This window comes from Orbicella faveolata, unplaced genomic scaffold, assembly GCF_042242905.1.
Source record: "Orbicella faveolata isolate gen_17 unplaced genomic scaffold, um_ofav_v1 contig_2, whole genome shotgun sequence".
In the NCBI taxonomy this organism is placed as follows: domain Eukaryota; kingdom Metazoa; phylum Cnidaria; class Anthozoa; order Scleractinia; family Merulinidae; genus Orbicella; species Orbicella faveolata.
Window position 1 is genome coordinate 24481762 of NW_028301547.1, and position 15108 is coordinate 24496869.

General features: G+C 37.6%; 1 protein-coding gene across 1 annotated transcript; it reads left to right on the top strand.

Moving 5' to 3' along the window:
- The first annotated feature begins 13 nt into the window (after positions 1–13).
- LOC110060253 (PRKCA-binding protein-like) lies at positions 14–7574 on the top strand. Its single transcript, XM_020767008.2, has 13 exons — positions 14–143; positions 247–487; positions 1045–1111; positions 1586–1675; positions 2132–2185; positions 2306–2368; positions 2857–2944; positions 3241–3319; positions 3929–3988; positions 4377–4427; positions 4887–4936; positions 5655–5749; positions 6054–7574. The coding sequence occupies exons 1-13, from the start codon at positions 112–114 to the stop codon at positions 6197–6199; spliced, it is 1116 nt and encodes a 371-aa protein (XP_020622667.1). The 5' UTR covers positions 14–111; the 3' UTR covers positions 6200–7574.
- The last annotated feature ends 7534 nt before the right edge of the window (positions 7575–15108 follow it).

Genomic DNA, 15108 nt, shown 5'->3' on the forward strand with positions numbered 1-15108 from the left:
GCTCCATAAGAAGTCTGCTAGCGTATTGTGGGCTCACGAAAGCAAAAGAATCAAAATTTTCAAGACCGAGGGAAAATTTACAATCGTTTGTAAAGATTATACTTGGTCAAAATGATGGAATACGAGTACGAAATAGACCCCAGGTATGTACTAGAAACTAATAGATGGTATTGAAATTCAATGAGATCGACGTTTACTTTAAATCAGTTCTGTTTTCGTTCTAATTCTTCTCGTACTGTCCCGCAGGGGTTTACAAGGTAAACCAGGATCAGTTGTCTTGAAAAAAGACAAACAAAATTTAATCGGAATAAGCATCGGAGGAGGAGCTCCTCTGTGTCCATGCCTTTATGTGGTTCAAGTGTTTGACAACACGCCAGCGTCCCGAGAAGGCGTTCTTCAAGCTGGCGATGAAATTGTTGGAGTAAATGGAAAATCTCTGCGAGGAAAGACGAAAGTCGACGTGGCTAGGGCTATTCAAGCAGTCAAAGTAAGCTATCTTGACGAGCTATATTTTGCAAGAAAGGGATAAATATTAGCAAGCCCTCCCTTAACTGAAAATTACTAATGATGAAATTATTTGCATGTAATATTTTGTAGTTGAGCTTTTCATGAATGAGTGATCTTGATTTTATTATTGTTCATACGTGTCATTAATTATTGATGTCAAACTCTATTATGGGAGATCAATCTCTTGTTAACCTCTGGTATTACACTATGATGGTAAACAACAAATACATCATCCACATTCCAGTTTGTTCAGACTAGCTTCCTGTAAATAGCCCTAGCTGTTCTGTTCATGATAATTTTTAGAATTACATGTACATTGTACTATGGAACCTCTTTAATTGTTGCAATTTAGTTGCATTAGAGATTACATCTGACAGCTTAGGACTAGTTATTTTCTTTCTAGTCCTTACCAGCACAGTTTTAAGACTAATAGCCTCACCAGCACCCTCCCTTAAGTCTTGACAGTCTGAACTTCAAACTCAATTTTGAAAATTAATAGGATAACAACAAATTTATACATGTACTGTTTTGAATCAGGATGAAGTGACAATCAACTATGTCAAATTACATGCTGAACCAACAGAAGGAAAAACATTGGACATCAGTGAGTAATTAGAATAAAATTATCTACCATTTGCCATAATTTCCAAATGTGTTGATCTTTCTTACTTGCAATCACAAGTGACAACCATGCCAAATTTGATTTTCATCTAATATTACATGTACAATGTAGAGAATAACTGTTTTTCACTAGCCAAAGAGGCTAATGTAAATACACTGTACAACACTTACATTGTACCAGGTAAACATTTGTTTTCACAAGTCTGTACACAATAGTTGGCTACTATTACACACAGTAGTCTTGAGTCCTGGTAATACCAGATTAGATTGGAAATTCAGTTGAAAACTGCTGAAATACACGCAGCATGGCATGCGTGTGAACACATCCATGCCCTGTTGATAATAATATTATATTTTAATACTGACTAGTGACATATAGTGTTAGATGTGCTTAGTGAGAAACATCAGGCAGGTGTTTCTACCAAGCATAAAGATATTTGTTGTCCCTTGAACACAGTCATGAAGAAAATGAAGCACCGGATTGTAGAGCACATGAGTTCATCCACAGCAGACGCTTTAGGCCTCAGCAGAGCAATTTTATGCAATGGTGAGTTTTATGATTTACATTAATTAATTGTAAAAATTGCCAGTTGTCAAAAACTGTCATTTTGGCAAATGTTTGTTGGATCATTAGGAATGTTTGCACACCTTACAGCACAACGAGCATAAACCATGTTGCCAACTATTGATTTTGGTGATGAAAACTGTAAGCTTGAATTGGTCATTCATCATAGATTGAATTTTGCCATAAATTGGTACTTGTTCTCCTATCTGAGTGCCAATTACTGGTAGATCTGACCCAGTGAAGCACTTATTACATGTGTACACAATCACGTAATGTAAATCGCAGGCTAAATGTTTCTAACCTTCAGTCAGTGGGTTGAAACAACTCTAATCCATAATGTTATTGGACTCTTAAAATGTACAACTTTTTCATCTCTTCAGGGGTCAAACCTTGGTTTCACGATTGTAGAAAGAGTCCTGTAAATTTTTTTCCTTTCAGATGGTCTGGTAAAGAAGCTAGAGGAATTGGAGCAAAATGCCAATATTTACAAGGGTAAGAAGCTACATGTATTTTTTAACCTTGATTTGAAGGCTTTCCCATAAACTGTTTTCACCCTCTTTGTGATAAACTGTTGACATGATGTTGATTTTACTCTCACTGTTTGCGTTTCAGGTCTTCTGGATCATGCGAGACAGTTTCTTCAAAGCTTTTATAACTTAGCACAGACACATAAGGGTATGCCAAACAGTTGTTACTGCATGATTGTATGTTATTTCAATTGACTGTTCTTGACTGTAGCATTGCATTCTGTCAATACAACTCGGCTGCAGTAATAAAGTTGTCTGAGCTTTTATTACAGTGCTATACACAGTACCATTAATTGTCACTTGACTCAGCTTTTGATTAATTTGTAATAACTCTTTAGCTTTCTTTTTGGTAGCATTCTTTTGGATGGCTGCTATTTGAAATGCCCAAACAAAATGTAGAACTATTGTATCTGAGACAAATTCCATATTTGCCTCCAACATTTGTAAATTCTCCATCCTTAACATCATCAGAAAGTTGTTAAAAAGATGTTAAATAGAAAAGATATCATAAATTAACCAGCAACTTTGTTAAGTGGCAACTTAGCATGGTACTCAGTAATGTAAAATAATTTTGATTAATTATAATCAAGTGTAAATATCAGGCTAATTTTTCATTAATGTTATTCCCTTTTATAGAACTTGGAGAGATATTTGCTTCCATTGGCGTGCGAGAATTACAACCAAATGCGAGTGAGGCATTTGCAATTTTTAGTGAGGCTCACAGGTATGCTAACCAACAGATTTATGGCTGAAATAATTACATACTTGACTGTACATGTATGTCTCTGAGAAGTTCCCAGATTAGTGAATTGAAAAGCAAAGAATTCCTTTTATTAACCTATCACGTGAAAAAGCCTCTTATTGTGTTCATTTACCTTGCTGTATGAAATATCTACTTTTTATTGTACATGTAAGAATGCTGTTACAGTGTAATGAAGTAAGTACTTTTAGAGATTTTTGGGAATTCAATTTTGCTTGCCCTCCACTTACAATAATTATTTTGAAACTTGTTTTGCTCAGGAACTTTGAGAAGCTTGGACTAGATTACTTGAAGAAAGTCAAGCCCATGCTAAGTGATCTAAACACCTATCTTTCCAAGGTTGGTGTCAAACATTTTATCAACGTGACTGTGTAATGACCATTGTGTAACCGTTCCAGTGAAAATATCCGCTGAGCTATGATTTCTCGGTTTTCTCTTTGTAGACTGAGGAATATTATTTGCTCTTGAATACTTTTGGCCAGTTATCTCTTGATTTCCTTATTTCACATTACTGTTCCCAAGTTGTAATTTGCCAACCAGAACCAGAGATTTTGGCTGATGTAGGTATGGTAAATACCCTTGTACCTTTTTGGAATGGTAAATAGCAGGCTTGTTTGGCATGATCATAGATATTTCGGCTGGACTGTCTTTTGCCAAAATGATAATAATTTTGAATAAATACAAACAAACCATGGCTCAACCAAACTCACCTGATATACTGCCAAATTGTTCCAAAAAGATGATTGAATATAAGAATCACATTTGCAAAACTGACCTCTTATAATAGTAATTATAAGAAGAAGGTTCTTATGGTGCATTTAGAATTCTCAATGCGCTTACAATTGCATATGATTAAAAAGAATAAAAACCTAACTAAAAGATGCAATTATTAAAATCTATGACTAGGTTAAAAACTCTTAACATTGTTTGAATGCTTTTGTTTTCCAGGCAATCCCAGACACCAAACTAACCATCAAGAAGTATGCTGATGCAAAATTTGAGTATCTGGTCAGTTTACCAAACAACAAGCTATTGTTTTAAAATATTACATATTCTGGTAAATTGGTAAATTATGAAAATAATATTTGAATCTGAAAAACAATAAAGTCAAGGTTGTTCATTGTTAATAAAATAATATTTTTGATAGGTAATTTAAATGCCTGATTTTCTTGATGTAAAGAAGTTATAAATTATGTCTGTAACCTTATTATGAGAAGTCAGTACCACGACTACTTTGTAATCATCATTAAGTTAATGCCAAACATTATCAGTCTTGAGAAACATACTCTAACTGTGTTGTACATGTATTGTGCTACAGCTGTAGTTGTACCATTCAGTAGTTACACTACTGTGAAAGATCAATCTGTCATAACAGTTATGTGTACTTTCGTTGTAGTCTTACTGCCTGAAAGTCAAGGAGATGGATGATGAAGAGTATGCATACGCAGTAAGTTCTGAAGACTAGTTTTTGATGTTTTACACAATTTGTAGTATGTACCTTGTTGTTGTATCAGACTATATGATGGACAAGCATTCCACCCACATAATTCCATGAGGCCTTCCCACAGTAGAGCAGTTTTCACTTGAGTGTTGGCATTTGCCCTGTTCTTGCATTAAGTACACTCAGTATGCTATCAATTTGCATAAAAACTTTCACCATTTTGTCATCCAATCAGAAGTAAAACCAAAACCAATCAAGGCTCACTTGACAACATTTTCCTGCTCTTTGTATAAGCTACATGTATTTGCTTGGAGTTTTGATTGGTTCATTGGATTGTCTGTGTCCTTTGTGGTTGGCCAGAGGGATTATTTTGATTTTGGTTTTATGACACCCGAATGAAAACCTTTGTAATCATTGTAATATTAAATTTTATACTGATAACACAGCATGCAATATTTTCTCTAGGCATTACATGAATCACTTTACAGAGTGGAGACTGGAAACTACGATTACAGGTACACAAATGTGAAGTGATAGGAATATTTTTGCTTTTGACAGTTTTCCATCCATTCTTGTCTATCAAACTCAGAAAACTGCGAACACCAGAAATATTTATGGATGGTTATTGTGAAGCAAGATAAAAGCCAATTTTATTAGGCGTGAGAAAACTAAACCGCAAACAGCGACGGCACTTACTTTGTAGTTTTGAGGTTAGCTCGCATGTCCTGAACTCTACTGTGATTGGTCAGGACAAAATTGACCTGTCAGATTCAAGTCAAAGTGTTCACGGATTTCTGCAGTTCACACAGGGTTCGCACAGCTCCTAGAAAACGTAGAAAGTCCTGGAATTTTATTGTAGCATTTTCCAGGACTGGAAAGTTCTGGAAAAAGGCTACTGGTCCTGGAAAGTTTTGAAAATCTGTTTAACTCAAGTAAAAAATATGAAATGTATGGCAGACAGTAAGGAGAATTAACATTGAGATTTAGAGAGGGAAAAGTTTAATAAGAATTTTAGAGTCCTGGAAAAATCAATTTGAGTCCTGGAAAAGTCCTGGAAATTTGTTTCTGAAAAAAGGTACGAACCCTGTTAACAGTAAGACATGTATGCAACCCCTAGTTGCTTATGTTCAATCTGATTTCCTTGTAGTGACTTGTGAGAAATTAGTTGTTCATCACTCGTGGGAATGAGAGGTTTAACTCCTGTTCTTTTTTATTTAATATGTAATTTTGTAGGGTGGTTTTGCGTTGTCGTCAGTTAGCAAGAGAAAGATTTGCAAAGCTACGATCAGATGTTCTTGTGAAGCTTGAGCTTCTCGACCAAAAACATGGTGAGTTTTAATGCAGTTGATTTGTTGCAGTATGCATTCACTGCCATTTGAATCCACCTAAACCTACATGGTGTGCATGGTAGGGTTGTTCATACAATGACAATTTAGTGGCGGAGCTGAATCTACGAGCGTCCCCTTGCAGTTAGGACATTTGTTGATTTGGCTCCTCTGCCGAATACTACCCTCACGCGAACAATTCTGCTAATTCTTGGTGGTACAAAGCAGACTTAAATAATCTCTTGTTACTAATTCACTGTTCTTCATTGATTGTAATATTTCTCTTTATTATCCGTCATTTCCACAGTGCAAGACATCGTTTTTCAACTTCAGCGGTTTGTCGCAGCTGTAACAGAGTACCACGAGAACTGTTACTCTGTGCTAAAGGAGGCCAATGTATTCCCCATTGAGGTCGATTTAACCAGAGGAGCACTCGGAAACACGCTGAAATAAATTGGATTTCTTTGGACTCGATGACAAGGAAAAAATGATACTATCATTCCCAAAATGACAACCAACCAAAAATGGATTGCAGTGGAATTAAGGAGTTGGTGAAAACTGGTGTAGCAATAAATTTATGTGGTTGCGTGTCATTTGAGGGATCTATTGGCGGCCCAGGTTACTCTGAGTGCTGCCACGTTCTTATTCTATGTCGCCATTGCTAAGTTTAGCAACTTTTGAGAAGCCGATAAGAATATCTCGGCCTGACTGCTAGTTGGAGTTTCCACTCGGTTTTAGTTTATGCTATTTTAGGCAAATTTTGTAGGCCTTGTTATGCTCATTTTAGAGAGTCAAGGTTTTCAACCGATTAGAACTTCCAGTTCTGACAGAAAAAAAGGGTTGGAGAAGTTTTATGACCCGTCTTTCTGAAAAAGGCGCAAAAGTTAGCGTCGTCCGTTTTCTTAAGTTAATAGTTGCCATAATTAACTATTTGAGTGAAGTCTCAAATTTTTCATTCTTTTCAAATCTTCAGACAAATATGGTTATTTTAAGACCAAATAACTGTGCTTAATTGCATTCTGTACTTGCAGTTTCTTTGGTTTAAATTGTCGACAATTTGTACCTTATCCAGTTTTATTGGAATTTCGTTTTTGACAAAGGTCTCATGTGGTGAGGATGGGTGGAAATAAACGCCAACACGACGACGATGATGACAACAACAGTTGTCATAACAGTTATGGAAAGAAATAGTGCGTGATTGCTTAAAGGAGCTATGTCACAGTTTGCACATCTTGAAAAGTTTAGCCTACATTTTTCAAGTCTGTCGTTTGTAATCCGTGTCAATCTTCTCCATCCTTGACCATCCTTGTGTCTTTATGGTTTATTATTATCTCTTTGGTGTTTTTTTTTTCTATCTTAATAAACTACTATTTTCAAGTTTCCTTGGATTTAAAGTCAATTTTGTTCGTGGCCAAAATAACTCAAAATACCGTGACTGAGTTCCTTTGACTTGGTGGAAAAGGAGAAATATGTTTATCAATGTCATTGACTGATTAACATCTTTCTAAAACATAAGAATACACTTTATTTATTACAAAGAAGGTAGTTTCAGGAAAGAAAATAAAATTGTACAAACAGTGGAGATGTTTATAGTATACGGTTCATTAATCAGCTCTTGCTGACCCTTGTAAGCTTGTTAAGGTTATTTAGTATAAATGAAAGGGTGCTGCAAGAGAGAAGAAATAAACATTTGTGCAATACACAACTACGGTGAAAACACAACTGTAGTAACACTTTAAAATGCACTAAATAATGATCAAAGTAATGTATGTGTTTATCTCATGGTTATATAAACAAATAAATATTAAAAATATTGCACATTGTCAAAGCCTTGTTTCTTGTTTCCGTGCGTGGACGTAATTTTCCCAGGCTGCTAAGGGTCATGTAGACGAGTGTTCAGCTGTGCCTCGTCCCATTCCCCTTGAGGCTAAAGCGTTTCGAGCCCCCGAGGGTACTCCTTATGATGACCTATACGGGGAGGCTCCGCCCGAAAGGGGTACCTTTTACGGGCTTCAGGTATATTTAACAATTATTCCACGAACGCGCATTGGAAATGGGATGGTAGATAGCCAACGAGGCGCGTAGCGCTGAGATGGCTATAACCGTCTCATATCCAACAAGCGCGAGTGGAATAATTGTTTTATTAAAAACGTCCCCAAAATTATAGAAAACTAGACTAAAAAATAGAAATGCCCCAAAAAATCACGCGCACGCTTACCATATTTGTAGAGCATGGTATAAATGGCTCAGAACTCATGATGGCTAAGCTAATGAAAACTGAAAGTGAAGAATGATCATCGCAATAAATTTTCCAATTTAAGCAATTGGAAAGAAGCCTGAAAAAAATTCAGGGCTTCAACGGGATTCGAACCCGTGACCTCCGCGATACCGGTGCGATGTTCTACCAACTGAACTATGAAGCTACACGTTGGGTGCGAGGTCAATTAATTGAGTTCATATCTTCCCGCGAGGAGTGAATTCTTCACTTTCATCTACAACCGCAGTTCAAATATGAATTATTTCATATATACTTCACATCACTAATGAAAACTCTCGAATTGCATCATCCATTATTTAATAAAAAAAAAGGACAGGGTTTTCACAAGTAGAGGTATATAAAAGGTTTGGGATTTCACAAGCTGAGGTGTATGAAAGGGTAGGGGACTCCGTGAACATGAACTGTGAACATGAACTGAATATAAAATACTCGTTTTTCTGTGTAACATCTCTTCTGCTTATGTTTGATGTTTTCTGGTAATAGAGTAATTTTACTGAACCAGTGAAACAGAAACTACATGTTAATTTGTGCGTAATATTGTGTGCTAATTATTATCAGTGCGTGGTTTACAAAAACAAAGACTAGAATCAAAAGAATTACTAGCTGTAGGAGGGTAGTAGGAACTAATAAGAAGTTGTGGCGTGTACAATTTAGCCTGCGAGCATGCTCACCTTTGCGGGAGCGGCGAGGAACAAAGCAATCCGGCGGGAAGGAGTCTGGTGAAGAGGCCCCAAGAAAGTTTCCACTATCTATTTCACGGGTTAAGTAAAACGACTCTATTGTTCATATACTTCATTCCAAGGCTTTAGAAAAGGGGCGTAGTGTTCGTAAAAAAGGTATGTGAAACGGGTACCTTTATGATAAAAGGCATTTGAAAGGGCTACCTTTCCTGACCAAATGGTATACGAAAGGGTAAGGGGTTGGACCTTGGGGCGGAGCCTCCTGAATAAAACTATGTAGAGTTTGCCCCAGGGGTTTTGCCTCAAAACCCCTGATAAATTTCGAGCGAAACATGGACTGCCAGCAGTCTACTCTTGTTAATCCGTTGTCGTTTGTAATTAAGGAGCCGATCACGTGTTATTGGCTGCTGAACTAATTTTGTTTACGACATGAGCGTCGAAGGGACTATTCATGATCAGGCTCCGTTTAATAATCCCCTCAGTTACATAATGGAGTCCCTCGTCGTAAGCTTATTGTCACAATTAAAACATATCTTGAGCCTGGCTGACCAACGCGCCCATGCCTCAACCTTTGAGTGTGCTGGGTTGTGTAGTGAAGGCAAAATATTGTATGGTAGACGGCTAACTGGTCACCAACAAGCTAGAGATATCGAGACCCTGAGACTTAATCTTTAATCTTCTAGACTTCTACTTCTTCCGCCATTTCTACTTTCTCTGCTGCTTCTACTCAATACAACTGAACAATGCTCCCGCCTTTATTCTTACTCTAGGTACATCCGGGACTCAAGCCAAAGGTAAAGTCAGATGGTACAAAACAAAGTACTCGGTTGTAAATCCTAAACGAACAAAGCTGACTTGATAAGGCAAGCAGAAATTAACGAATTGAAAACAAGCAAAACAGAATAATCTTTATCATTAGCTAACCTTGGATCTAGCTAGGGGAGGTGGAGGTAGAAGCCAAGGTCGCAAGAACGACATAAACATGTACACAGGTGAATGCCCGAACATGAAGTTCTAGAATGAAATTGTTCTAACGAAAACGGAAGAGGCGTTCAAGAACTGAGTGTTCCACATACGTGGCTTGCTAAAACTAAGCTTTCTTAAAAACATAGCTCCACAAACAATGTACTCAATTCGGCCGGGATGTCTTTTGTGCCGGCAATCAGAGAGCCAGCATTCCACACGGCACAGTGTGTCTCCAAGGCCCTGTTTCATTATTGAAACAAAGTGCGTTCAAGTGCAGATAAAGGACGCCAAATTAAAGGTACAGATTCGCAGACATACTTTTCATGCATGAACGAACATGAAATACAGGCAACCTTAACATTCTTTCTTTTTTAAAGGAAGACCATTTTAAAAGAATATCGAGGCTGAATAAACCGGCCGGGACTGAGATTTTGTAAAGAATATAATTTTGTGCTGTACTTTGTACCAACCAAACCGTATAGAATTATTCCTTTCTCTAAACGGCAAAACTTGTCAAAAAGCAACAAATTCAGCACTAGTTGTACATTTGTGTTAATCACATTTATGTTGAGTTGTGCGTGACATGATCAGGCTTAATTTATACCTGCAGGCTGGCTCCAAAATTACTTTACCACCAGTTAGACGCCAAAGACATTCGAAAACAGAAATGCCATATGCTATAATCTAAGAATATTTACCAGAATGTTTTCAGCCTAAAATCCTCAGAAACGATGAGAAAACAATATTCTGTCAACATTAAAAAGGTTGAAGAATTAACGCATGAGCTGAACTTCACTTGGGCATATTGGCTTTTGCTAATGCCCTGCGTGGAAAGTTTCCGTTTACCAAACGGACAATACTGTATACAAAAGCTAATCAGCTAATACTAATGATGTATCACCGATCTGTTTCAACCAGAGAATCAATTTGAATTCAAATGACTTAACCGAAAAAAAAAAAAAAACACAAAACAAAAGAAATTTGCTTTAATTTGATGACAATAACTTTTTCTAATTAACCATACGCCACGCGTCCTCTTCTTTGCACTCAACTTTTCACCCACGCCCTAATTGCACCGCATATAGAAGTCGGACAATGCCCCTTTGTCGGTTGTTTCAATCACCATTCCAAGCAGCACAGTCAGATATCCATGCCATCTATTTACAATTGTTTATTTTTTAAATAGTGTATTTAAAAAAAAAAAGACAGCCGAAGTGATTTAAATGTCATTTCACTTGAAGAGGCTTTAGCCACAAGAACTTTCAACGCAAGTCAAGCACTTGAGGTAAGTCAGTGAGTTATTCACCATACAAAAATGCACATACTACTGCACTCTACTGCTTTGGAGAATTTCCGAGACAAAACTTTACTCGTGCTAAACATATGTTTGAATGTCAAACCGCAAACCGGTTCATTGCAGTCCATTACCTTACGTTGAAGAAAGTTTCATTGAAATGTTGACAAAAAAAGTTCACTATATTTAGGTGTGACAAACACTGAACGTATCAAAGGTGCAATTGACTTACATTTGTTTTCTTTCCTGGAAAATAAAAAGGTTTAGTAGAACTATTTAAAAACTGCATAAACAAGTGAAAGCCCAAACACGTTAAACACAATGTATATTCTTCGTTCCGCGTTAAGGTATCTTGATACAGTTTTTTTTTTTTTTCTGGACCGTACCATGTATTTTCGATCAAGTTTTCAAATTTTCTCTTTAGTCGTGATCGCATCGAAATGAAAATTACAGCAGTAACTAGAAATGGATTGAAGTTTGGTATAATGTGTTTCTTAAGGCAATAGAAAAGTACACGATGTCACTATCTGAGATCTGGACGGTTTGAAAATTGACATCGATTTGTGACAAAATGTTTCTAGTAAAGATGCTAGATTTCAGGTTTGCCCTTGACCGGTAATAGTATACCGATCGGCTGCCTACTTTTTCCGTCTATGCCGATGGTCCAATTGACAAATAGTTTCTGCGCAGCTCTCAAGTGTTAATATATGCAGTTTATAAATGGTGTACCAATCGACTGACTACTTTTCCATTTGTATTGATTTGTACCAATGGAGCCAATAGCACCAATCGGCAAATCATTTTCACACGCTCTCAAGTGTTAATGAGACGCAGTTTACAAATGATACACCAATCGACTGAGTAGCTCATCATTCGTGCCAGTAGCACGTATCGTAAGGCTTCTTACAAATGCATCTTTTTGACTGTGGTTGTTGGACATTACAACGCAACGCATTCTAATGAGACTTCACATATTTACTTATTTATATTTCCCCTACAAAAGGTGCTAATTATCAGCATCTTAGGGCATATGCGTATGTCGGCTTATGCTTATGCTTATTCGTAAGAGAAAACCAGCCTTTATGTGGCCTTTATCTTGCCAAAAAAGATTGTCGCACTGATTTGAAGTCAGACCTGATACTTGACGAAAATAAACAGAATTCCCTCAAATATCGTATCCTTGCAAAGAAGAGGGTTGAAATGTCTTCCTAAGCAACCGCGTACCATATATGTATGTGTCTTTGTGCACGTTCTGTATTTAGGCACTGCTATCGATTATGTAACTACCCCAGGAATCATAAAGACGCAGCTGCTCGTTTTCAATTAGCCCGCAAATGTGGCGGGTTTAAAACACAGGTCGCGGGTCATTGTTTTACTAATACTGGCATAACCTTAAACCTTTACTAATACTAACCGTAAAGCCTAAAAATTGTCTTAGTGTAGTATTTAGGCCTAAAACGTTGTCTTGGAGTAGCGTATAGGCCTAAGGTTAGCATTAGGAAGGGGTTAGGGTTGTTCCAGCATTGGTAAAACAATGACCCGTGACCTGTATTTTAGATCCGTCGGCGAACAGGCTTCCGGCGAGGACGAAAAAGAATTTGGCGAACAAAGGGAGACGACGAGCGCGAAAAAAATGAACCGGAAATCGAGGCGAGCGGGTCAGGTCGGGGAAGCCTCTCGATCCCGCGACGTGCCGCTTGCCGAATTTTGTTTTTCGCCCACGTCGGCTCGCCAATGTTTTTTATCTCCTCGCCCGGAGCCTGTTCGTATCTAGTTTTCACTGTACTCACATAAATTGTCCCCTCACTGTAAAACATCTATGATGGGCATTTAACGTTCTTCTCTTACAGATAAACCGTCGCAGATCATGGCTCGCTGGGTTATCACATGCCTGTTCTTTGTTGGATTGGTGTCAGTCACACTGGCTTCCAAAGTGACGTCACCAAGCAAGGAGGAGAGCGAATCAAAAGTCAAGCGTTTGTGGTTTAACTTTAATCATAACAACAACAATAACAATAACAATAACAACAATAACAACAATAACAATAATAATAACAACAACAATAATAACAATAACAACAATAACAACAACAATAACAACAACAACAATAATAACAACAATAACAATAACAATAACAACAACAATAATAACAACAACGGATGGCTGAATGTCATAGATGGGTCCTTTCTTCAATTCGCTTGCCCAGGAGGTAATGAGATATATAATTTAAAAGTATTTACATGGTGTTGCGTGAAACATTGTAGGCTACGAATGCTCAGTTCCTTCGTGAGGTACACCTGAAGGGGCTCATGCATGGTAGTTACATTCGAACGCGGCCCTGAAAAGATAGGTCTTCACAGCCATCTTGAAAGATGAACAGAGCATTCAACAGAGCAAGTCATGACTTGGTAAATTTGAGCTGAACAAAGTGATTCCCTGTTAGGACGTCTCAAAGAAGAAGCTGGGCATGATCCATTTTTGTCAACGATCTCAGCACGAGAAAGTATCCTTTTAGCCACTTGTTAAGTCGATCCTCTTTCTCATTCACTCGAAGGAGTGGTTAACCATCAAAATGTAAATAAATTCTTCTTTTAAAGGAGCTCGTTCAGTTCTTTTGCCCACGTGCAAAATAATAAATTGATCGAAGGAAACCTGAAAATAGTAGTTTACTAAGCCAGAAAAACACCAAAGAGAAAAAAATAAACCATAAAGAAACAAGGACGGTCAAAGATGGAAAAGATTAATACGGATTACAAACGATGAACTTAAGAAAAAATAATTAGGCTAAACTTTTCGATATGCGCGAACCGTGACGTAGCTCCTTTAAAGTAAATAAACGTGATGATGACGACGACAAGGACGAAGATGGTGAAATACCAAGAAGGAACGTTTTATTGTTATTTACATAACAGGCGAAGCGTTTGCCAATTTATTCTATGGAAATCTAAAAAAGAATTGTTGTTGCTTTGTTTCATGGTTTTAAATTCTGATTGTTTTCTTAAAAATTTTTTGCAGGAAATTCTGTTATCACAATTTCTGCCTCATATGATCGAGTAAGCGGAAGAAATATCTGGAAGGTTCAATGCGCTAAAAAAGCCGGCAAGATCTGTCGCAGGTATCAATAACATTCATTTGTAGCCCTTTTCTATTTAACAATTAGACTAGGTCGAGGGCGTAGCCCGAGTCAACTATTACTTTAACTAAGGATGCGTTACTTTGGGGTGATCTGGAACAGGATTAGTGATCCACTAGAAGATCTGTCTGGATCATGGTGCATCAAAGAAACCAATGAATCCATGACCAGAGTAGATTCATCGGTTCCTCTGATGCACCATGATCCAGGCAGATCTTGGATCACTCAGGATCCTGATCCAGATCACCCCAAAGGAACGCACGTTAAGTGTTTTTAACTAAACTGTATAAAATTCTTCCTTTATCTAAACGCCAAAACTAGCCACGAACAACATAAACTGCACTAGCCTCATATTCTCAATGAGGAACTTGGTACGAGATTTGAAAATATCTTCAATCAGCCGATGATCACTTTAACATCCTATTGACGCCTTGTACTTGCTTCCCCCGTGTTCCTCTCGTGTCATACAGATCATTCGGCACTGCTTTCTTCTCGGTTTCAGGCCTCGTCGCTGGAATGTCAAATCTTGCAAGAAGAGATGTGGGAAGAAAAACTGAACGATTAACTAAAAGCGCTCTTGAGCTATACAGCTATGTAGAGCCAACTGAGCACAAGATCAGTTTAAAATGGGAATTAATATTTTCACATACGGTTGGTTTACGACGGGACCTTCAGTGATTTTAGATATTGACTCGTTATAGGGAATAGTAAGAATCACAAACCAGTTTTGGTTCCTCGGTGAGGGAGAATCGTTTAGCTGCATTACAGGTATCAATTAAAGACAAAGAACTCAAAGAGTCAGTTGTATCATTTTCCTGGCAGTACTATAGAGTGTTTTCACATGACGTCACGGCAGCCATATTGGTGTCTCAAAACAATGAAATGGCGGCCATGTTGGTGTCTGTCTGTGGCAGTTAAACTCCTTAGTTAAGGCTGATTTTTTACCTGTGACAGATTCGTAGTTGGAGCCGTAAACAGAAGCGCAGTGATACGATCTAGAGAAAATCCAA

Excerpts from the sequence above, each read along its gene's own strand:
- LOC110060253 (XM_020767008.2), top strand. The coding sequence starts at position 112 with ATGATGGAATACGAGTACGAAATAGACCCCAG. Across the intron at positions 488-1,044 it reads GGGCTATTCAAGCAGTCAAA|GATGAAGTGACAATCAACTA; the intron begins GTAAGCTATCTT and ends GTTTTGAATCAG. Across the intron at positions 4,428-4,886 it reads ATGAAGAGTATGCATACGCA|GCATTACATGAATCACTTTA; the intron begins GTAAGTTCTGAA and ends TATTTTCTCTAG.